We start from the raw sequence: 23190 nt of genomic DNA, 5'->3' as shown, positions 1-23190 counted from the left end.
AGTCGGTGGTAATGCAAAACCCACACAAGCAGGAGGGAGCGGTGGGCTTCAACAGGAAATTCCTCTACAGTCTTTCTGCTGACTAAGGCCTCCGAGTGGGAACAGCGAGAGGAGGAATGTAACATATATGGTGTCTGTTATTTGGGGTCCACTTAGGGCAACATGTGTGCAAACCATTAGCATCTGGAAGAAAGAGAAGCACTTTAATAGAACAAAAAGCACATTAAAGCCACAGTGAGCAACACGCATGCTTCAAACGACTGAACGAGGATGAAACCTTTCATTTCTTGATTGTGGGACCTTTTTAACAAAGAGACAATCGGGATTTCGTCTTAATTTCTAATATCTAAAGGTGTGTTTGTCATGACATTAGCAGAAAAGGGTGATGATGGAGCATCTCCCGGTGTTTTACCATCAGCATCCGTACCCTTCCTCTTGAAAACAACAAAAGTAACCACACCCACCATATTCTGTTGTGTTGGGGGGAAACCGCCCAGACAGTAGCCATCTTTACAGCAGCATCCATGTTGCAGAGAGGCAGTGTGCTGCACAGGTGTCCCTCCACTGACCTACATTCACCAGTCTGATACCACAGGAGCAAACCACCCCAACATGTTTCACCAGGGCAACAAGTGCATGAGGGGACTTCATTAGAGCTTGCGGAGGTGGAACATCCACAAAAATGTTAATATTTGTAGGGTTAATAAAAAATAGTGAGACACGTGGCTCATTCAAGCCTGAGATGGATGCTGCAGCAGAAAGAAAAAGGAGTGGCAGTTTGTGACCGAGGACCAAATGGAGCAACAGCACCTCCTGGTGGTGGGTGTAGTCATCACAAATAAATAATAAAATCCTTTACTGGTTTGGGTTTTATCAAAAACCGAGACTGGTGCTTTTACTGGAGGTGTTTTAGTACGGGACCGCCAGTTTTTAGCAGTAGCAGGAAAACTAACCATAAAATAGTTTAGGCATTTTCTTAAAGGTGTGGATGACAGAAAAAGATCACATTTTAACAATAATTTCTGATTATAATTGGTCACGCTGTGCTTTTCAACCTGCCTAGACATGAAAATAGTCTCCTACACCTATCTCCTGCATTAGCTTCTGATAGAAAATAAGACGGTGAAACTTTAGTTTATGTTACTCAACGTTCATGGACTCACGACGGGGAAGGCTGCTGTTGGTTTATTGTCCAGGAAACAGCAGACGTCTCTGCTAGTAGAAGCTAACCTTTACCAACTCCACCACACAGCAGAACTCCTTCAGATTTGTGGAGATAAAACATTAACGTTGCAGAGAAAACAGTGTCAGAGGTGGTCGTGTTGCTGTTAGCCAATCCAAGGGGAGATGTCCAAATATCAGGAAAAAGGAATCCAGATCCTGCCGTCTGAAGCTACTCTCTCCTCCATCTGACTTCCTGACGCAGGCGCATCTGAGCTGTCTCATTGTTGTGGCCCAACAGGACGTTTAACTTGATTTTGGACACCCCCGCTTTACTGTATTTATTACACCTGCCCCAAAACAAATAAACAATAAAAGAAATTAAATCTTGGGAGATTTGAGCTTTTTTAAGGAGGCCGGAAACACATTATGATCTCAGCTGAGCTGAAATTAGCCGTTAGCTCTTAGCATAAATTCTATTTCTCAGATCAGAGCATAAAGAGCAAGTCACCCCCAAATAAACTTTTTTTCAGATAAACTATATAAATGCGTGTCTAAGTGTGCTGCAGACACGTGTAGTCAATAGTTTTACACTTTAGTGCATTTAAGTTAAAATTTAAATTTTCTGACTAAAACTGTCAGTGTTGTGCCGTTGTCAGGTAAAAACTCTGCACTGCATTTGAATTTAAATCTGCCATCGCTATTGGCTAAGAGGTAACCTAGAACGTTAGCTGGTACCATATGATGTCACAATGTCGTTGTGAGCCTGTCGCTGTGTCTCAATTCAGGATCTGCATCCTTCGAAGGACCCAGCCTACTCGGCCGACGTGGGCTGGGTCCTCCATCGGCCGAGTAGACCGGATGTTAACGGCTGTGAATTTGGACAGGCCTATCCTTCGAGAATTCCCGCCACTCCCTCGGTGAACGTTCCGTCGCCTAGCAACTGTGGAACCGCTGAGCAGAAGGCAGAAGGAACTTTAAACGATGGAGCTCGAAGTTTTATTTAGATTTTTAATCATTTCCTTGACTGTTGGAGAGCTACTTCAGAGAAAATACTTTCGACAAGCTGAGCCTGAGCAAAGATGTGATAATAGTTTTTAATACTTTCTAACGGTCTTAATTTGACCAAAACCAATTTATCGCCTTTTAAGACTTTAAGACCCAGCGGATACCCTCTAGTAAACAATTCACATTTGTAAACCAAAATAAAATTCAAGAGTTTAATACAGAAATGATTTTATTTAGATATTTCTGTTATATGTACGTTTAAAATCTTTCTTAACCATTTTTTCTAGCAAGCCTGTCAAAGTTCTTCCTTCTCTCCTGGGCCCTCTGCTGCTCTGCCTCCCTCTGCAGCCTCATGTCCTCCCTGATCAGCCCCAGAAGCTGGTCATCGCTGTCACCTTCTCCTGGATGCCCATTTTCTCCAGAATAGTCTTAACAAACATGTAAGAAAAAACAACAGGAAGAGAAAAGAGGACAACGGGTTACTCCTTTCACGTTTTCGCAGAAAAAACTAAACTTCAAATATGAGATATTATTGTACCTCCATGCCACAGCCTCCGAATGTTTAGCTCCAGTGAACATGTGGTCCATCTCCGCCCTAAGCTAAATAAAGTCAGTGGTTTTATCTTTTGTCCCTAAAATACAAACTTCTATTAAAATCAGGGGAAACATAGCGGGAGAAGTACGACACCGAGTGGCCCAACATGTGAGCCGAGACCGCAACACAAGCACTTTTACTGTAACATTTCAAACAAAAATAACGTTCATGTATCACAAAAAGCCCTTAACCTAACAGTTTTCAAGTTTATACTGACATTTATATGCGCAATCCTCTCCAACAGCTCCCGATTCACTGTCCACCATTGTTTTTAAAAGTTCTGCCGTCCGGCCCGCAAGGCATCTTGGGAAATGTAAACCATTGAAGGATACACCGAACCCATCCTTCATTCAGGCGAAAAGAAGGCCGGATTCGTCGACCGCATTTGAAGGAGTCTTCGAATTGGGACAGGCCTAGTCGCGGCGCTGTGACGTAACCGGCCGACGAAGGATGCAGACCCTGAATTGAGACACAGCCTCTGTGTGTGTGTGTGTGTGTATTTGTTAGAGGCTCCGCCTTCTCGGTCTGCTAGGCAACAGCATTTGTTGCATTTTTCAAACAGGAAGTGGGAGTGGAGTAAGAATCTGGTAGTTGCTCTTTAATAAAGCTACAGGTTTCCTCTTTCATGAATTATGTGTGATTTGTTTAATCTGTAAACGTGACAGTCTAATAATAAATAAACTGCAGGTTTTAGCTTTAAGCAAGCCACTTTTAACCTTTACACAAAAACACTTCCTTACTAGAAAACAGCTAAAAATGTGGTTTGTGACAGGCTCAGTGTGCTTTTACTGGTTCTCATCCAGGACGACGCTGAATTTAATGCAAAACACAAATGCTGTCAGTGTGAATGTTTTAATGATTATGATCATTTGAGAAATATAGTGACACACTCGACATTAAAATAAAAATATCGGACAGCTTTAGGGTGTAGAAGCTGTGTTTAGCTCGACGTGTGAAACAGAAGGAAATACGCAGCAAAAAATTACAAACATGCAACACGTCGTCTGAACCTGAAGAACCAGAAACATACAACTCAACAGCAATCATCTGCACAATGCTTTGCATAACGTTATTGCACAGACATGCAATCAAAAGCAGGTCATTACAAGAATTTAGCATTTCTTCGAGTATAAATATGACACCTGCAGGCTGAAGTTTCTCAGAGACAGGACAGGACTTGGCACACTATTAATTAAAACTGCTCTAACCGACAGAGAAACCTAAAATGTCACAGTTTTGTCATTTCTCTAAAACAAGAGACGCTACTCTCACGTTTAAGCTCAAGGATCGGACACCAGCTTGAACTCTTCATGAATCAAACGTGACCTCTCAAAAGTCCCTCGTCCGAAACGAGACGCCACCCTTTTGGTCTACGGGCACTTGTTGTCACACTGCTGTTTTAAAAGGCCTTCTAGAGTTCAGAGGAATCCGAAATGAAAAGTGCGCCGTGAATAAAGGCCAGAACGTATTTGCCCTCACTCTGAAGATTCGTGATAAAGATGAGACCTGAAGACGAGAGGGGAAAGGACACCGGAAAGCCACTTCCATCTTCAGAAAAAGGACAAGCAGCATTACAGTTTACGGCGAATCTGCAGCTCAAAGTTAAGTCATCAACCTCATACATTTGCAACCTCTGACGTATTTATTAACATGAGAATAAAAAGAAAAGGAAAATGAAATCGGCTCCTCTCCTGCAGCACATTCTGACTCGCGTCCTTCAGCTTCCCGCCAGACGGACTGCTACCTGTCGTCTACTAGTGATAACCGTTTCCCTCTCCGGGTTTCTGTGCCGACCCGACAGCTGCTGAAGCAGAACGATTCCTGCTGCCTTGGTCGTGCCGGTTAACCAACAAGGTCTGAAACAGCCAGAAAACCCCCCCACTGACAATCATGACATGAGTGGACAAAGAGTTAAAACACGAGAAGCGTGGCTCATCTGCCGAGAACTAGCTTTAATAGCAAGAGAGAGTTAGTTTGTGAAGCTCTCAGTCCCAGTTCTCCCAGTCCTCGTCCAGCTGGTGAAGGAAAGACAAAGTTACTAAACCAGTCCTGAAGTCACAGAACATCCAGCCGTCTGATAAACACCAACCTCTCCAGAATCGTCTATTTTAGAGAGCACCATCTGGACCTCTTCTTCTGTCATGTCCAGGTCGAAGTCTTTCTCCCAGTCCTCACTCACGTCCGTACTGGACCCTGGGGGAAGGAAACATGGAGATTTGTGTGTTCTCATCCTTATTTTAGCAGAGAGACTGAAACACCTTGTGGTTTTGTACCTTTCTTGCCGTTGTTAGAGGGCGTTGACTTCCCGCTGTCAGAGTTGAGCTCAAACACTCTCAGATCCTGCGGGCCTTCTTCTTTTACGCTCTCTGGTTGTTTAGGGGCGGCGACTCGCAGCGACGCCCCCGCTGGTGGGACGTCTCTCTGTGTTGCAGCTTCCACTTGAGCTTCGGGAGGTAAGTCACTCTTTTTGGGACGCGGCTCGTCTTGATCCATGGCAACATCCTCCAAGGTTGCTTCCGTTAGTTTGTGGGCAAGCTCGACAGCAGCGGGCGGAGGCTGCATTTCCACCTGCGTCGGCAGGCTGACGCTGTCGCTGCTGACCGAGAGGGTGGCGTCGCGCTCCTCATTTGGAGACGGAACAGGGCTCAGCAGGGTGACCTCTGTTGGAGCTGTGGAGCTGCTGCTCGGTGGGGGCGTGATGCTCAGCTGAGACGACGATGTGGCACCGAGGAAGTCATCTGGAAGAAACAGCAGAAAGGTAAGAGACGGTTTAAAGGTCGACTGGTTTAAAGAGCTGTTACCGTACCCTCCTCTTCCTCCTCCCAGCCCAGACTCTCTATGTGTGCACTCTGCTCCGCCCTCTGCTTCAGGGCCACTCTCCTCGCCTCCTCCTGTAAACACCATAGAAAAACGCTCCTTTTACTCTCTGGAAATGTGAAAATGCACATTCTGACTGAGATTCTCTTGAAGGAATCACTGAAAACTAAACATGTGCAATTTGTGCTTCAAATTCAAAAATACTTTATTAATCCCAGAGGGAAATTGATTGCTGTAGTAGCTCAGAATAATAATAATAATCAAGTCATCAAAGAGTTGTTGTATATTACAATGGCTGTTGGCAGGAAGGATCTCCAGTAGCGGTCAGTGTTGCAGCCAAACTGAAGAAACCTCTGACTGAAGACTCTCTTCTGTTGTCGGACAGTCTTGTGAAGAGAACGCTCAGGGTTGTCCATCATTTTCTTGATTCTCTGGAGAATCCTTCTTTGCATTTTCTCCTCCAGCGGTTCCAAAACTGCCGAAATTCTGGTTTGAATTTCCTTTTTATCCGTTTTGCTCCCGCTCTGCACCCACGCTTCTTGCGTTTTAGTTCATTTGGGATTTGTGGCTTCAGTTGAGGTATTATTTCAGCCTTTCCAATGTTAATCAGCTACTCCCAATTGTAAACAGCCTGTTGCCATGGTTACGCATCATAACAAATGCTCAAAAAGTGAAAAAAGCTAAAAAAAAAATAGCAGTAAAAATCCTCCAAGCTTCACGGCTGCAGCTGAAACGGTTTCAGACTTCACTAGCCATCCTTCCTGCACCCATTCATTCCTGCATTTGCAGTTTTCTCATGTTTCCCATTCCCTGTAAATACCCCATTTTTCTGCCACATATTTTAGATTTTATATCTTAAAATAAGTTTATATTCAATATTTGAATTTTTGAATCTTTGATTATTTTGAAGTTGAAATGTTTCTGCATAATCTTTTCTTGTTTACTTATTTTTTTAACCACTTTCTATTTTCTACATTGTGACATGTGGAATGACAATTATAAACAAAATCACTGTTCCTTTTGTACTCCTCTCTATACAGCCCACTTGTGGTGCAACTATAGTAAGGTAGTAATGAAGAAGCTTCAAGTGGCTTATCAGGATGCTTTTAGAATCCTCATGAAGCTCTCTAGATGGACTTCGGCAAGTCATACGTTTGTTGTGAGTAACATCCCTACTTTTCATGCGCTTCTGAGGCTCTTCATGTACAAATTCATCTGCCGACTGAGTTTGTCAGCTAACGTTGTTGTTAGAGCGCTGTCATCTTTATCTTACAGTGACACGAGGTACTCCTCAGTCCTTTTTAAACATTGGAACAACTGCCTATATGGTTTGTAATTAGAATGTGTTTGTATTTTTATTTTATTCTTGTTATGGACATATCCCTTGTCTGAAATAAAGTTTGATTGATAAGTATTAGTTAAAGAGCAAGTCACCCCCTACCAGAGTCCTACTCCACTCCCACTTCATATATGAAAAATGCAACAAATGCTGTTGCCAGGCAGACCAACAGGGCGGAGCCACACACACACACACACACACACACACACACACACACACACACACACACACACACACACACACACACACACACACACACACACACACTCACAATGGCATTAATACATCATAATGTACCAGCTAACTTCATAGTGTACCTCTTAGCCAATAGGGATGGCAGATTTAAATTCAAATGCAGTGCAGAGTTTTTACCTGACGACAGCGCAACACTGACAGTTTTAGGCAGTTTATTCAAATTTTAACCAAAATACACAAAAGTGCCAAATTATTGATGACATGTGTCTACAGCACGATTAAACACTCATTTATATAGGTTATCAGCAAAAAACGTAGATTTGGGGGTGACTTGCTCTTTAAATACGGATTTGCAATTAAAATATAGTAAAAATCTCTCACTGATCAGATGCAAATGTTAGGGTTAGGGTCACTTAAATCATGAACATTGAACTACAGTTTACCAAGAGTTAAATAAAAACAAGTATCATTTATCACCTTTTTGATTACCACCATACTCGGCTTACTTGTAAATACAATCCTGGCCAGCAGGTGGCGTCCACCCAACATGCAGATTTTAACCAGCATGTCCGCCTCTAGATAAACTGTACCTGGTTCAGCTGGAAGACTTTGTAAAAGTACCTCTGCCAGAATTCTGAATGAGAAACAGCAGCCGGCACCTGCAGGAAACAGAGCAAACCGTCCAAACTGAAGAAACGTTCATGCAGATCAAACCACAGGGAAGAACATCAGGAGATACCATTTTGGTGTAAAGCGATCGTATAGACGGACTGTTGACCAGGAGCTCTGAGATTTCTCCTTTTTTATCTTCCAGACTAAAACCAGACAGCCAGTTGTCGAACTGCTCAGGAGGACCTAAGAGTTCAGAACGTGTTCAGAAAACAGAAATCCCAACAAAATCCAATCATCTCTTGCATTTATGTTGTGATATTGAGACAAATTTCTAATGAGACGATAAATCAATCAACTTGATAAAAATATTAAAGGGATGCCTTACAAACAAAACACTGCATTAAGTTTAACATTAGAAGAGAAGTCGTTTGAGTGTTCTCACCATCAGGCTCATTACAGTATGTAGCAGGGTCCGCTTGCAAACCATAGAGCCGTGCCTGCAGAGTTAAATAGTTGCAGTTGTTATATAAATGATGTTTAAACTTTTAATTTTAGATCACGTCTGGACCAAATGACCGAGACAATCTGAAGAAAACCACCGTCAACCTAAAAAATCCCTTCAGAACCAGTAAAACGTCACGACTCTGATGAGTTTGTTTACTCTGAATATGACCAACTGTTCCACACGTGTCAACAGAGACTGTTAGCTATGGCAAAAGTTTAAAAAGTGGCTGATCTCCTACAAAAACCTGCCAGGGCAAGGCTTTAGGAGGCTTCATATCTTTTTATTGGCCTCTGTTTCACTGAACTCTTGCTGAGCGCACTATGATGTCATAACCGAGCAGAAATGAAAAGAAAATACAAGTAAAGATAAAAACACGAGCCTTAAGGGCATCATTTCTTTGCTGTAGCAGCACATTAACTCTTGAACTAGTTTTACAGCTTTCCTGCTGAAAACGAAAGCTACAATTCTGCGTGTGGACAGTTAGAATCAGTTGCCAAACAGCTCAAGACAAATAAACACAGGATCTCAAAGGTACAATAATATAAAATAAAGTGATGTTGCTTTCGTGTGATTTCTTATTCTGTAGCTTAGCAGACTTGTCAGTCATTAAGACGTTTTTAAGACGTCTCTAAATGATAAATTTCAGCTATTTTGTCCCCACCTTAGAGCTGTCGTAGACCTCTGTGGTTCCTGCTGGTGTTGCCACTAATGTGATAACATCACAATCGATAGTTTTATCTGGAGGCGGTGCGAGAGTGTCTGTTATCACTCCCAAGAAACTAGAAAGGCTCTTTTTCACCTTTTCTGTCGTCTCAGACGACCCCTCCACCTGCAAACGAGAAGAAATATGAACAAGAGTCCCAATAAACTGAGTGAATCAACATTGGAGAGGCTATGCGGGAGAGATTTAATCAACAGTAACTTTAGCTTGAGACTTACAGCGAGTTTGTTCTTGACAGCATTGGCTGTAGCCACGATTGAGCAGGCCGTGTCATGCTGCACCACGGTGGAGAACTCCGTCAGGTCTCGTTTTAGGAACTCCAAGGCCTCAGAAGACTGTAGGGCGGAGAGTTGGATAAGGCAGATCAAACATCTGATAAGATCTTTATTACCTCAATAAGGAAATGATTGTTTCAGACAAAGACAGTCAAAAAATGGAGAATTTGAGTGGGTGCCAAACTGTGACAACTTTTCTTTTTAGTCTAACTTGTGAGGAAGACAAAAAGACAACCAGTAAGAAAGGTTATAAAACTGGATCTGAACTTATCTAACAGTTTTCAATAATTAATAAAATACAGCTCGTTAATTAGCATTAAATAAACTGTTGTATTGAAAATAATTTAATTAGGTGATTTATGAGTTACCAATTATATTTTTGTTTACATAATCTGACATCAACACTAACAACATGCGTTTGTTTCTGTCTCTTTTATTTCCTGTTTGGGGTTTTATCCAGAAATAAGTACCGATTACTTTGTAGGGATTACCTTGTCTTTGACGGCCTGAAAGCTCTGATGAAACCAGCCTCCCCACCAGCCGTCTCTGTGTTCAACAGACATTAAAACACAAGACAGACACCAAGGTTGTGCTCTAGTGAGACGTGTTGACCCAAACTGTTGACATTCTCAGCGTTTCTGATTATCGCACAGCCGAGCGAGATAGCGTGTTAGCTAACGTCAGCTGGTCCCATTACCGAAATAGAAAAAGTCATAAACGACAAATAATGAAGCTTAACGTGAAAACTACAAACACACAAAACTTGTGTGTTGTTACTTCTGGGTTTAAAGAGGCTGAACAGAGCTAAACGAGCTAGCTTATTGATACCAAGGCTCTGTTTTTGTAAACAAATCCACTTCCTGAACTCGTTCCGAGAGATGCGGAGCACTGCAGTTACAACAAAACTACCCCACAAAGAGTCACCAGATGCGAAAAATCATCACAAACACGTTTTATGTTGGGAATCACTGTTGTTTCAAAGATTAAAATGAAAAAAATATTTATCTCTCACCCTTCAGCCATCTTCACACGATGACATCATCTGTATTTGATGAACTAGCTTCTTCTTCGCTGATTTAATGAGAGTAGACGAGTCACTTTGATTGCACTAGCGCTATCAACAGGGCTGGAGGGAAAGGCTGAATTTTAAAACAAGTTATTTCTGAATATTTTGTTATTTTGAGTTTTTTGTGTCAAGTATTTTCTAGAACATTCAAAGCAACAAAGCTTTTTGTTCAAAACTAAATTCCCAATTCCCTGTGGAAAACAAACAAACAAAATACCAATATTTAACTTTCTTTCTTTCTTTCTTTCTGATGTTGTACTTCCACAGAATTCTCTAACATTTCAACCTTTTACTTTCATATAACACCTTTGTGCCATAATACATTTAATTGAAAGAAAGGATGATGTCCGCCCTCTGCTGGCTAAAACTGGAACAACACTCTAGCCAGAAATAAAGGGACGATGGGGAGTATATTTTAGCCTCCTAAATGACGCATTTAATTTTTTTAACATTTCTTGTTGTCCTCTTAGAAATAATAATATTAAGGAGGAGAATGAGGAGGAGTAAAAGGAGAAGAGATTACTGGATTTATAAAGATGCAAGAGTTACTGGATAGACACTTTTTCTAAATGCTGTCAAAATAAAATACTGACATTTTGATGTTGGAAACAAAGAAATCTGCCATTTATTTGGATTTCTCAATTGACGCATAAACTACTGGAGAAGGTTCTCAGTCATCCAGGTCATGGTAATCCAAAGGGGCTGAAGTGAAGGCAACAGGACTTCTTTGGGTTTTTGAAGATGTTTTGCCTCTAATCAAAGGAGCTTTGTCAGTTTTGCCTGGAATATGTGAGAGTTCTTCTTCTTCTGCTTCTTAGTTTTGTCAAAAGCCTAATTAAACATCACAAACAAAGAATACGTAATTTAGCGATGACTGAAGCTTTAGAAACATTTGCATCAAGAAAAGTAGGACAGTATGAAACCTTCTCCAGAAAAGCTTAAGGATATGCAAATGTTTTGTTGTTTAATTACAACCAAATTAACCAAGAGGCTGTATATAAAACCAAGGAGATGTACCAAGACCAAAGCTTTTCTTCTTAAGTCATTATGTCCACTGATCAGCGTTTAGCAATTCCAGTCTGAATCCCATCATCAGCTTCCTCCTCCTCCTCCTCCTCTCTCTGTACATCTGTGGACGTGCATGTTGATATGTTGGATATGCATGTTGACCCCAAGCAGCTGTGTTTTCTCCTCATCAGTATTCTGGGTGGAAGAAGGAAGGGGGGAGGGGGGGGGGGCTTAATTGAGCACAAAATGAATAAAAACAGGCAACAAGCCTCTGGAAGTGTGTCCTCTCTTAATTGAAGTTCCCCTCTCTCCAGACGCTGCACAAAGCATGCGTATGTCCTCCAATATGTCTCCCCATCCAGCGCCTCAATCCACCTAATTGGGTCTTTCAGTCCTCTAATTAACTCTGTCAGTGCAGGTTGGGTCGAGCCAAGTTGGGAGAAAAAGTCGTCCATTGATCAGTTTCTGAAGCAGTTAGCATCCCCATCTGTCAACATGGGCTTGGGTGTTATTTGGACAAAAGACTAATGTGTAATTCTCTGTGTTGGTGAAGATTTCATTTTTAGGTGAATAAATGTAATAAATATATATATAAATTCAGACAAATCCCACTCGGATGACGTTTAGACGTACATCCTTGGACGATTTGTGTTTTTGATCACATTTTCCAAACTTTTTTGTAACCAGCTGACACGATTGTACACTTTTCATTAAGTTGATCTGAAATAAGAAAAACGTTTAAATAATAAAAATCATAAAGTGAAGACTCCGACTTTAAACAGTTCCAGTTCAAACAGTATGTTTTGTTTTCTAATTGTCTAAATTCGATGGTAAAATTAACTTTTTTATCATACGAAACAAAGAATCCACTTCAACGCTGACATGGTGATACTCCTATAGGTGAACACTTGTCACATGATATCAAAAATGAATAAATATGCTCGGTTTGTTAATCGTTTCCATCTTCCTGACTCACGCCAGTGGTGCAGCTGCTGGTTAGCGTATGCTAACGACCACAGTGATGACAGCAGAGGCTGACCATAACGGTACAAGGAGGACATGCCCATCTTGTATGATTTAAGGAGCATATCCATTACACACCACAGTCATCACACACACCCACACACACACATGTGCAGACTCTCCAGACCGCTGATGCCACGTTGTGGATTAACGCCATCTGGTGCCAATCAGGAAACACCAGCTTTTGCACAAGTCACTGTCTCTAATTATCCACCTCGAGCAAAAGGAGGCCGATCCCCGCTAATCTCCTCAATGTGTTCTGCTTCCCATTCCCACCTGTGCCCCCCAATGGGGGAGGGGGGGACTGTGTCCAGGGACCAGGGACCAGGTGATGCTGCAGCACCGGTCCCCATGACAGAAGCTCCAGCGCCTGGTTTGGCTGGCAGCTGCCTCCCCCCACTGAGACGTCCCACAGCTGACAATTCCCCGGCGCTGACAGGAGCTCTTTACAGTGTCAATAGCCTCATATATTAGAGCTAACCGCCTTTGTGGTGAGCGAGGGTGTCAGGCCTTTTGGCCCGACAGCGCTTGTTACCATGATGAAATGTAGATTGAATGGAGGGGGTCTGTGTCCCAGGCACGAGAGCTTTGACTCCCCCTGCCTTTGTGTCCCACGCATGGCCATTGTTCGGACCCCTTCAGTGCTCCGACAAGGAGGAGGTGGGTGAGAATGAGTTACATCTCTTCATTCCGCCCCTGATCTCCGACTCATCTGTCAGCCGTGGGAGGATAAGCGTGTATTTTACACGCCTGATTTGTTGCTAAGTGAAGGCGGCCATAACTGGGTTGTTTGACTAAATCACGTTCGTGGTACTCAGTGGGTTTTGTTTACATAGTCGTGTTTTACGGCTTTTTGAGCATCTGTGGAAGAATTTGGCTTTTTTTCTCTAATGCAGTCAAGCATGAACTCAGAGTTTAGCTGATCTGTGGAAACACTCTTTTTATAAAAATGAAAACATGCCCTCTCCTTTAATTCTGTCCTTTGTGTGCCTATCCATAATCATACGAGACAGTGACAAATGGCTGGCCTACAGCTGAGGACATGGTTGTGTCCCTCGCCCGCGTCCAACAAAAGTGACGCGCCGTCCTGGCGCCTGAGTCGTCCTTTCATCTCCTACACCCCGTTGAGGGGAAGATTGATGGTCCCTTGGCTCAAGAACGCCACATTCAGCTTCTGTCCTGCAGCATTGTCTCGCCCTCCTGTTCCTGTTTTAGGTCCTCAGAGGTCCGTGTGTCCAAAGCTGGTTAGCAACAAATGACACTTTCCTGCAAACACCCGTTTCAGGACACCTCCCTGGGCCCAACAGAGCTCTGATCAAACCTTCTGTTGTCAGAAACAGAATTTACACTCATGCAGACCCACTTTAGAGCTCTTTACTGTCTAATACCTTCTGCTTATTTAGCCACACTCAGGATAAATTGCCTCACAACCACATTTTAAAAAAGGACTACAAGAAACAATAAGCTTTAAAATGTATTTTAATGTATGAAAATAGAAATCCTGCACCAATTCAAACATCTGCTCTTAAAAACATCAGATAAATTACAGACTTTGCTGCTCCGATAAAAGAACATCCACGGTGCATTCAGAACGTTGTGTCAGAAAAGCAGATGAGACGCATAGCAGCAGTTCATATTCACACAATGTACAAGTTCGGCACCGGCCAGCGAGTCATTAGTCCTTTCACCTCTAGCAGGAATCCAAACAGCAGTCGTCAGTCAGTGTTGAGAGCGTTCTGCTCATTTGTTCATGGACAAGCTGTGTAATGTGGAGGTGGCCGTGGGCAGAGGCTGGCAGAGAGCACACGGGCAGGGCATCCCGGGGAAGTGCCTGTAGGAGCTGCCCAGGTGGAGCGGGTCCTTCAGAAGGCCCTGAACGGGAGCGTGGAAGCCCAGGAAGCTGGCTGATGGAGGGGAGTGCGGGGCTGGAGCTGAAGAGGGAGAAGAGGAGTGATGCTGCAGAGCTGTAGGCGTGCTGCCCACCAGGGAGTGCAGCGATTGAGCCAGAGGATGGAGAGGGAGGTGGGCTGATGTGGCTGCAGGAGTCATGCCGTGGTGGGCTGAGGAGCGGCTCTGGGCAGCAGCGCTGCTGCTATAAACATCCCCAACCAGTTTCTTCATCTCCTCCAAGGAGCTGGACAGCATCAGGATGTAATTGCGAGCCAACAGCAAGGTGGAGATTTTTGAGAGTTTCCTCACAGACGGTCCGTGAGCGTACGGCATGACCTCCCTCAGGCCGTCCATCGCCTGGTTCAGGTCGTGCATCCTCTTCCGCTCTCGACTGTTGACTTTGAGCCTCAGGTCTTGCATTTCCTCCTTGCTGAGCTCAGACCTGCCTTTGGTCTTCCCTCCACTGCAGCACTCCATTCCACTTTCGCCGGCAGCGCCGCGTTGCCGGTTCTCCTGGCAGAATTTCTGGAACATCTTGTTGGAGAAGAAACCCCCAGCAGAGTCGTCAACCACCAGGTCTGGAGAGGAGGAGCGGCTGCAGATGGAGCTGGCGTCCGAATCCATCTTGGTAAAATAATTTAGGCAAAGTGCCCAAAAGCTGCAACAACTCAGAAGGCTCAAGACTAAACTCTGAGGTCTGGAAGTTTCCTAGAGAGGTCCGCGCTGCTCGGGCGGACGTCCACAGAAGTGAGAGTGGTTAAAATCTGTCTCCCCTTGGGCCTGCTGGTGTGCATTTATATTCCGGACACAACAAAGGAACAATAAGCTGCATAATGAGACACTTAGGGACACAACCAATTGCAGAAGGGACACACTTTCACCCCCCTCTAACACCTCCTTCCTGCAGCCCCCGCTTCACCTTCCCACACCCTTTTAACTAACCCGATGAATCCCCCACATAATAACCAAAAAGAGGGGACGTTCTCATGTTGTGTTACTCCAAACACACAAGAATCAAGCACACATGCTTAAAAACTTCAATGATGAAAAGAAACTTAATCTATTTTTCCCATCATTTCTTTAAGAGAAGAGAAAGTGAGAGTTTTAGCCTGTGAGCTCAACAGGCCACCATTTTTATTACCGTCCTCCACGACACCAGATAGATGATGCCTTCAGGGCCGTATTTACATACGGTATCCATGGAGAAAGGTATTTGGCACCATATGAGGCTCTTAAACACACAAAGAGCAGCGTTAATGGTAAACTAGGTACAATTTGACCAGGAGCTTAAAACAAAAAGGGTCAAATAAATGCAACTCCAAACAGTCTGTGAAATGACATCACTATCACTGGAGTGGGGGGTCCTTCAGTCAAGGGGGAGGTAGCTTTTCCGGTGAGGATACACCAGACTCGTCCGAGGAGGCGTCTGAGTTTCCTTCAAATCTGAGCAGCCATGTTGCTGCTGTGATGTAACCAGCTGTAAAATACCAACTCAAAAGGATGCCGCTCCTGGATTTGGACAACTTTCATTTAATTGTTGTGACTTCAGGATGTAGTTGAAGAAATCTTGGACATGTTGCACACCAGGCACACGTTAAATAACCGGTTTAGAGACTTAAACTGGTGCCGATTTGCAACAACGCAGACACACGAGACAGTTACGTCACATTTACTGGAATTAAATGATTTAAATGTTTAAAACGTCATCAAAGAGATTCATTTATAGACTTACTCCCTCTTAAATCCCAAGAAGAATTTCTTCTTTGTTGCGTTTTATGAGAAAAAAAAAGACCTTCCATAGATTCTGGTAAAATTAGAGTTGGGTTTACTCTAGCATTGTTCACTTTCATGTTTCTTTTTTTATTTGCTGTATTCTTTATTTAGGAAGGTCCCTTTGAGATTAAAAGCCTCATTTTGAAGGGAGTCCTGGCCAAGAGGCAGCAAAAGTTACAGTTACAAATGTTTCAGTTACACAGACGTGTCAAGTACTAAATCACAGACGGCAGAATCCGTCTCAGCGGCTCTCCGTCTGGTTTGAAATGTATTCAAGGAGATAAACTCAGTTGATTTACAGTGTTCCTGCAGCCTGCTCCGTGCAGGAGCAGCAGAGTGAACCAAAGCCCAGATCGGTGCGAGCAAACGGAACAACGGATTGTTTACACGCAGAGAATTACACTTATCCGTGGGATTAAGTTACACATGTAGGTAATCCAAGCATGGCCCCATAAATGAAAGTGTACCAATGTCCCAACCTCCTGGTGTGTGTGTGCATGTGTGTGTGTGTGTGTGTGTGTGTGTGTGTGTGCATGTGTGTGTGCGTGTGTAGGATCTCAAAGCACAAAGTCCACCTAAATCGATTCCACTCATGGACTTGAAAGGAAAGCAAGAATCAAGAAGGTTCTGGAGACCCCCCACCGCCGCTCCATTGGGGCCCACAGGGGGCCGAGACTAAGCCATGTTGGGCGATATTATAATTGGGGGAACCTTGAGAGCGAACATAAGCCAGTTATTTGGAGCATATGGATTTTCCCGCTGCTGGGCTCGAAGCCAACATGGCGGCAGGATTCTCCTTCGTTAGTTAATTGGGTCAGATTCTAATTAACGAGGTTGGACACAAAGGTCCAGTTTTCCAGAGCTCTTAATGGTGTTGTGATTTCACACCAAGAGGAAAAAAACAGAATATAAAGATAGTTTTCAAAGAAACATCACCCAGTGTCGTAGAAAATCTGATTGTGAGATAGGATAGAAATGTAAAATATAATAAAAAAACTGCCCAAATCGGTGAAAGTACAACCACCATGCGTACGGCTCTAATGAGGATCTAGCTGCACACTGGAATGCTATCAGGTCTTCTCCCACTCCTTTTTCATTCATCTGAGCCGAGTAAATCCTGTTCACCCAGTCATTTATATTCTTATTCATGTGTTTGTGTAGGCAACGGGCCACACAGAGAGACGCAAGGATCTCTGAGCTTTTGCAAGAGAAGCCACCTTCCATGTTTCCATCTAATCCTTCAGATGTTAACCCTGCATTAGTGTGTTTGACTTTCTTCTCTAGGTGCTGCCTTTCAGGACCCTACGTCCACGTCTCATCTCTTTCCAAAGCCTTAGAGACCCCCTTTCTGCCGCCTCCTGGGATGCACTCCATGAAAGTGCTCAGGTGACCAGAAAATGAGAGCATCATCACAGACATATGCTTGTAGTGACAGAGGATCAGGCGAGATTAGAGCCCATCACGGCTCAATAAAGCACTAAGCTGGAGAGCAAACCTGAGCTGTGTACCATAAGGCCTCCATCACTCTCTGCTGGTCATTGTTCGACCTTCTGCACACACGCACACACACACACACACGGTATCTGTGGATCTATGCAGGGTTTCCTTCTGGGGAAAGAGGAATAAAACTGTGATTTGAGACCAGAGTTCTGCTCTTTGTTATCACAAAGCTCAGTGACTGATTCATTTACACCGCCTGAAACAATTGCATTATCTCAGCTGCAACAAAAACACACAAAGATGGCACGAAACTCCCCTAGGATGTTTATGAGTCACTAAAGACTCCAATAACTTTCCCCTTCTTCTCTAAGGGGCCGTGGATGATCGCATGCTGTGGAAGGCTGCGGGGCGAGGGGAGTCAGGAGGAGGCGTCCAGAAGCAGGAGGATGAAAAGAGTCCAGGAGCTGAATGGGGCTCGGTCAGCAGGCCATCCCATACACTGGCCAGCTCCATGCTGCTAGAACTTCATAAATTACCCCACAATTACCACGGGGGGAAACTCCGAGGTAAGGATAGACAGCCCAAAGGGGCTGAGAGTGAAAGGGGCCAGAGGAGGACCAGTTGTGGAACAGACCATCATCGGGAGGTGAAGGAACCTGGTCCAGATGTTGGCCTTCAGGTTGGTGGAAGCCAAAGAACGGCAGCTTCATCATCACCATCTGTGCTTAAACTAAAACAAAATTTTATCTTTTTTCTTAAAACATAAAAATCCGATGAGACAGAAAATTCAAGTACTCGAGATCTTTAAAGCAAAATTATTTAAATAAATTAAATTCCCATTAAGAATGTTGAATTTACTGCTTAGTACGTCTCAGACTGTGTGAAAATATTTAAATTATCTCAATAGTTTGTCAAATCAGTCCTTATTCTTTCATCTAAATCATGACAAAGTCAGTTTAAAACTGTAAAAGTCAGAATCACTCCTAACTGTTGAATACTGCAGCAAACATGGAAATAAAAATGAAATTTAAATTCAAACTAAATGCAAATCAGACACCAGAGGAAGGAAATCTAACAGCTTTGTGACTTCCTTTCCCATTTTTACTCGTCTATCATAAAAAACGGTGATGTCTCCTGGTCGTGTGGGCAAATTCATTCATAAAATGTTTAATTCTAAGTTTTGGGAGAAAACTGGCAGAATCAGGATGAGTGTTAACAATATAAAATCTCATTGTTTTATTATTTATTGGTCTCAGAAGTTTCATCACGGATACACATCTGGTTACCCGTCAGAGAAAAGCACAGAATGCTTTATTAAAGTTAGAGAAACTGATCCTGGATCAGATGTATAGTCACTAGTCTTTCCTTTGAGTCCAGATGTCGGTGCATAAAAACAATAAATGTTGCAGAAATGTGACGTTTCAGAGCAAAATGTCACTGAAACTAAAACAGATGTGTCGAAACGTCCGATCAGTCAAATCAACACTAACCTGCTTACTAAGTGTGTGTGTTTGGTATTGAGTCAGTCACACTTTGGAACAGTTGGCAGCTCACGGATGGACGGGGATGGCTTTGTGTCGGCGATCCTCAGAGTTCTGCTCTCCCCCCCATCCCTGTTATCCGGTTTGATGGGGAACTTCTTTTCCAATAATCTCCCTCCCTAAAGTCCGGGCACGAAACCTGCCTTTCATCAGCACCATTGTCTCAGTCTGTTACCTCCACTTGTGCTCCTTCACCACGGCAACACCCCCCCACCACCTCTTTTCACATCCCATCTGTGGGTAGGCCTGCCATGTGTCCATTCATAGCGGTGCCGGCGGCATCGCCACTGTATGAGGAAAGTACATGATGCAGTCCTTTTGTGGAGAGCCCAACCCACGACTAGTCTCCGCTGACCTCAGGGTCACTGCTTTCAGTGAGCTGAACGTTGGTGGCCACTGGCTATCCTCCTTGGCCAGTGATTGACGAGCCAATCAGTGGCTTGTGTTCCCCCACATGTTTTGTTGGTATACAACCTCTGCAGGATCGAGTCAAGTCATGCTGTTTTGTTAGTATTTGCCTTTTGAATGGATCAGACTAGTTAGTGACACACAATTGACTTCTTTGACTTTAGCTTAATGTAGTAAAATGAACTGCAGACAGCTCAGCTGGCACAAAACCAGTGTTTTAGCTGACCTGTGACCAGAGAAATGAGTCGCTTACCCATCACTGCTGAAGTTCAGAACTTCTGCAGTGCACCAAATCACAACAAGAGCCGTCTGAAGACACCCTTCAAAGCAAACATTCCAGTTAAACCTTCTGATCGGTGCACTGAGTTCAGTTCGCTACGCTAACTGGTTGAACGTTTCATATGTAAGAAAACCCAGCAGATTACACCGAGTTACTGACTTGTTGTGTCAGTGACTTTATAGCTTTTCCTCCTGCTGAGCAAGCATGTAGCGACCGTGGAGAGGAAAAACTCTTCTGTAACAGGAAGAAACCTGCAGCAGAACCTGGATCAGTATAAGCAGCCATCTGCTGTGACTCACTGGGGGTTTGAGAAGACAGAGAAGGTAAACAACAAATAAACAGATGATCTAGTAGTAGTACTTTCTGTTTAAGAGACAGTCTGTATTTTTCCTGGCGATAGGGGGCAGTAGGTACTTAAATTGTTTCAATCAATCAGTAATTTTGTGTTGGAGTAAGACTTTACCAAGGGATGCCCATTAGGGTCAAAAAGCCCTAGGGAGTGCAAACTTTAGCTAAATAACGAGCACACCAGACTCCCTTTCATCACTGGCAACAAGTGAAGAGGTAAATGTGTAAAACAACAACATTTAAGAATGACAAACGTTTTTTAACTGTTTGTTTCAAATCACTAAATGCATTTTGTCCTCATGGGCTCCTGTAGAAGGAGACTTGGACTCTAATACGGTGTCGCCCAGAGACTTAGACCCACCCCCGTGTATTTTAGACCAGATTTTTTTGATTATATGTTATGGAGCCGACAATATTTTTCAACAACCGGGCATCATTTCATTCATTTTCAACAACATTTTGATGGATATTTCCAGAAATTATTTGGTAAAAACTACACATTGTCCCTCTAAAGAAAATTAATATCTGGAGAGGTGCCCCGATGCCCCCCCCCCCCCCCCCCCCCCACTCCCACCCCCAGCAGAACCAGTGAAGCTTCTCTGGAGAGAAAAGGTAACCTAAAGTTAACAGCTGAAATATCAGGAAATAATGCAATTGGAAATGAGTGGAAGAAGAAAGTAGCAGCGTGTCAGTATGTTCTCCAACAGTCTAAGCCTATAGCAGCATAACTACAGAGATAACTGGGTTGGTGTCACTATACAATCAGTGATGATGAAGTTGTTGAATCTTTACTGTCAGGTGTTGCACTTGTCGGACGGTCCCTTAGGTCTTGTCTTTTGTTTGAAACTCTGTTTGTGTTCCAGCTAAGAAAATCCTTTTTGATTGAGCTTGTTTACTTCTTTGCAAAGGAGGACATGACATTTCTGACAATCTTGAAAAAATCCATAAAATTGTATTCAAACACATCGCTCTTTTATGCCACCACATACCATTTTCACAAGCCACATAAAGGGCTCAGGTGGTTGATTATGGGAACACATTAGGCCCTAAATCTCACATATTTGGATCGGAATGCTGATGAGGAGTTTTGCTCCCGTGGTGCGGCACACATAGACCGTGGAGATCTGCAGAGAGTAAAGAGGATGATGGGAGTAAAGAGGGGAGGCATGCAGACATGTTGATGAAAATGAGTTTTCATGTGATAAATAAAATGCTCAGGTTTAAAAAATAAATTAACATTAAAACTGTATTTGGTGAGCATGCTATTTAAAATCATGATGAATCTTTGTCAAACAAAGTCTCTTAGAAATAAATGTGACTATTTAAATGTTGTTTCAGTCAAAATGAGCCTGCTGTGGTCCTTAAAAGAGTTTTTTTTTCAGTTTTTCTTTGGCTCGCTGGTTAAATTCCCTGTGCCTTTTTAACTGGAGCTGACTAGAAAGCACGTATTTGACCAAATTATGAGGCTTTTCTGTTTTACTGTCTGGCTCTTGTCTTTATTGTCCCAGTCTCATTCCCGCCAAACTGACACAGACCTTCACAACAAGAGCTTCAGGCAAATTAAGGAAAACATTCATAACAACCTCCAGGCCATGGAGCAAGACTTCTGTACGGCTTTGAGGAGATTCTGGTCCACCATCCGACGTCTCAGGAGGGAAAAGCGACGCACTATGATCAGTGAGGACGGAGTGCTGCTGACATCAACTCAGGCCGTTGTGGATCAGTGAGCGGAGTACTTCAAAGACCTCCTCAGTCTCACCAGCACGTCTTCCAGTGAGGAAGTAGGAACAATCGCTGAGTGGGGCATGATGATGTGAATTTACAGCAAGCATGAATCTGTAATCTCCGGGTCTGCAGCTGTGAACTATTGTGGAATTCACACAAGGGGAGGCGGCATGGACGTAATTTTGGGGGGGGGGACAGGGGGGACATGTCCCCCCCACTTTTTCCAAAGTCAAGTTTTAACCCCTGCACTTTTTACCATCCAAAAACAATATTACGCTATATTAAACTGACACTGGTTGAGCTCTAGGACCAAGCAGAAAACAACTGTTTGTGTTGAAGCCTGTTTCCCATTAGAACATACTGTATAGATACCCCCCCCCCCCCAGTGTCCCCCCCACTTCTAAAGTGAAAACTACGTCCATGGGAGGCGGGGCTCAATCTAATCCAAGCGTGTTGTTTCCGAGTTGAAGGATAACTGATATTCCATATAAAATGTTTATTTATCATTCATATTTTGCCTGTCTTTGTTCTGGAAGGTGTAAACTAGCACGACACAGTTCCTTTAAACGTTTCAGCGGCCGATATTTGTTTGATACAATAAAAAACGTCATTTCCTGCCTAAAGCCTCTCTGGGTTAGAGTGAATGTTTTCATATTTTGTTTATGTTTATTTGTTTGGCAGACGCTTTTATCCAAAGCGACGTACAATTTTTAACTTGTAGGGCATGTTGTGATCTGTAGGGGAAACCGGAGTACCCGGAGGAAACCCACGCATGCATGGGGAGAACACGCAACTCCACGCAGAAAGGCCACAGCTGAGTTTCGAACCTGCAACCTTCGTGCTGCGAGGCAACAGTGCTAACCACTGACCTAGAGAGATACAAAATCTAGAGAGGGGACCGAGACGAGGCTGACACAAACAATGAACCAACAACACTCTGAGACACAGACAGGGTTAAACACACTGGGACAGGATGAGTGGGTACTGGGGGATAAGCTGCAGGTGCGTGGGGAGAGAAACCTAGTGAAAACAATTAACTGATCAGGGAGAGGAAAGTGAGCTGAGGAGGGGAAACTAACATGGCCTAAGAGCAAAAACAAAACCTAAAGACAAGAAGAGCAAGCTAAATAACTAATGTTCTAAGGAGGAAGGAGAACTAAAAAAAAAAAACGGTGGGGAAAGAAACACGCTAAAAGAGACTAATTAAATGAAAAGCTGAACCTTATAGAAAAACTGCAGAGGGGTGACTAGGGGAGACCAACGGGAGCACAGTACCTGGGAGGGATAATCTGGAGGGGCTGCAGACCAGCGGACACATGAGGAACACAAGGAGACACATAAGGGGATCCTTAGAGGGGGATGGAGCACACAAGGAGACACATGAAGGAGACGCAGACCATGAGGGAGACACAGACCATGACACCACCACGACTCACTGAGGATCGAGAAGACAGAGCAGG

The 23190-nt window shown here is 43.6% G+C and overlaps 2 protein-coding genes across 2 annotated transcripts; both read right to left on the bottom strand.

The window, feature by feature from the left end:
* Positions 1-4696: 4696 nt before the first annotated feature.
* bsdc1 (BSD domain containing 1) lies at positions 4697-10330 on the bottom strand. Its single transcript, XM_015970450.3, has 11 exons — positions 10241-10330; positions 9720-9774; positions 9172-9288; positions 8894-9061; positions 8170-8224; positions 7855-7970; positions 7706-7774; positions 5571-5655; positions 5038-5502; positions 4854-4957; positions 4697-4779 (listed from the first exon to the last, which is right to left on the bottom strand). Exons 1-11 carry the CDS (start codon positions 10249-10251, stop codon positions 4750-4752), a joined length of 1275 nt encoding a protein of 424 aa, XP_015825936.3. The 5' UTR covers positions 10252-10330; the 3' UTR covers positions 4697-4749.
* Positions 10331-13786: 3456 nt separating this feature from the next.
* On the bottom strand, positions 13787-15129 carry olig4 (oligodendrocyte transcription factor 4). The gene has a single exon (XM_054741475.2). It carries the CDS (start codon positions 14837-14839, stop codon positions 14066-14068), a length of 774 nt encoding a protein of 257 aa, XP_054597450.2. The 5' UTR covers positions 14840-15129; the 3' UTR covers positions 13787-14065.
* Between the last annotated feature and the right edge of the window lie 8061 nt (positions 15130-23190).

The sequence above is a fragment of the Nothobranchius furzeri genome, chromosome 18 (assembly GCF_043380555.1).
Source record: "Nothobranchius furzeri strain GRZ-AD chromosome 18, NfurGRZ-RIMD1, whole genome shotgun sequence".
NCBI classification, from domain to species: Eukaryota; Metazoa; Chordata; class Actinopteri; order Cyprinodontiformes; family Nothobranchiidae; genus Nothobranchius; species Nothobranchius furzeri.
The sequence above is the reverse complement of the archived record's forward strand: the minus strand, read 5'-3'. Positions and strand labels throughout refer to the sequence as shown.

What these genes read in the sequence shown, in the direction of transcription:
- bsdc1 (XM_015970450.3), bottom strand. An exon ending in ATACTGTAATGAGCCTGATG is followed by an intron (nt 7,971 to 8,169) that starts GTGAGAACACTC and finishes CTGAACTCTTAG; the next exon opens with GTCCTCCTGAGCAGTTCGAC. An exon ending in AAATAGACGATTCTGGAGAG is followed by an intron (nt 4,780 to 4,853) that starts GTTGGTGTTTAT and finishes TTCCTTCACCAG; the next exon opens with CTGGACGAGGACTGGGAGAA.
- olig4 (XM_054741475.2), bottom strand. Translation starts at nt 14,839, where the DNA reads ATGGATTCGGACGCCAGCTCCATCTGCAGCCGCTCCTCCTCTCCAGAC.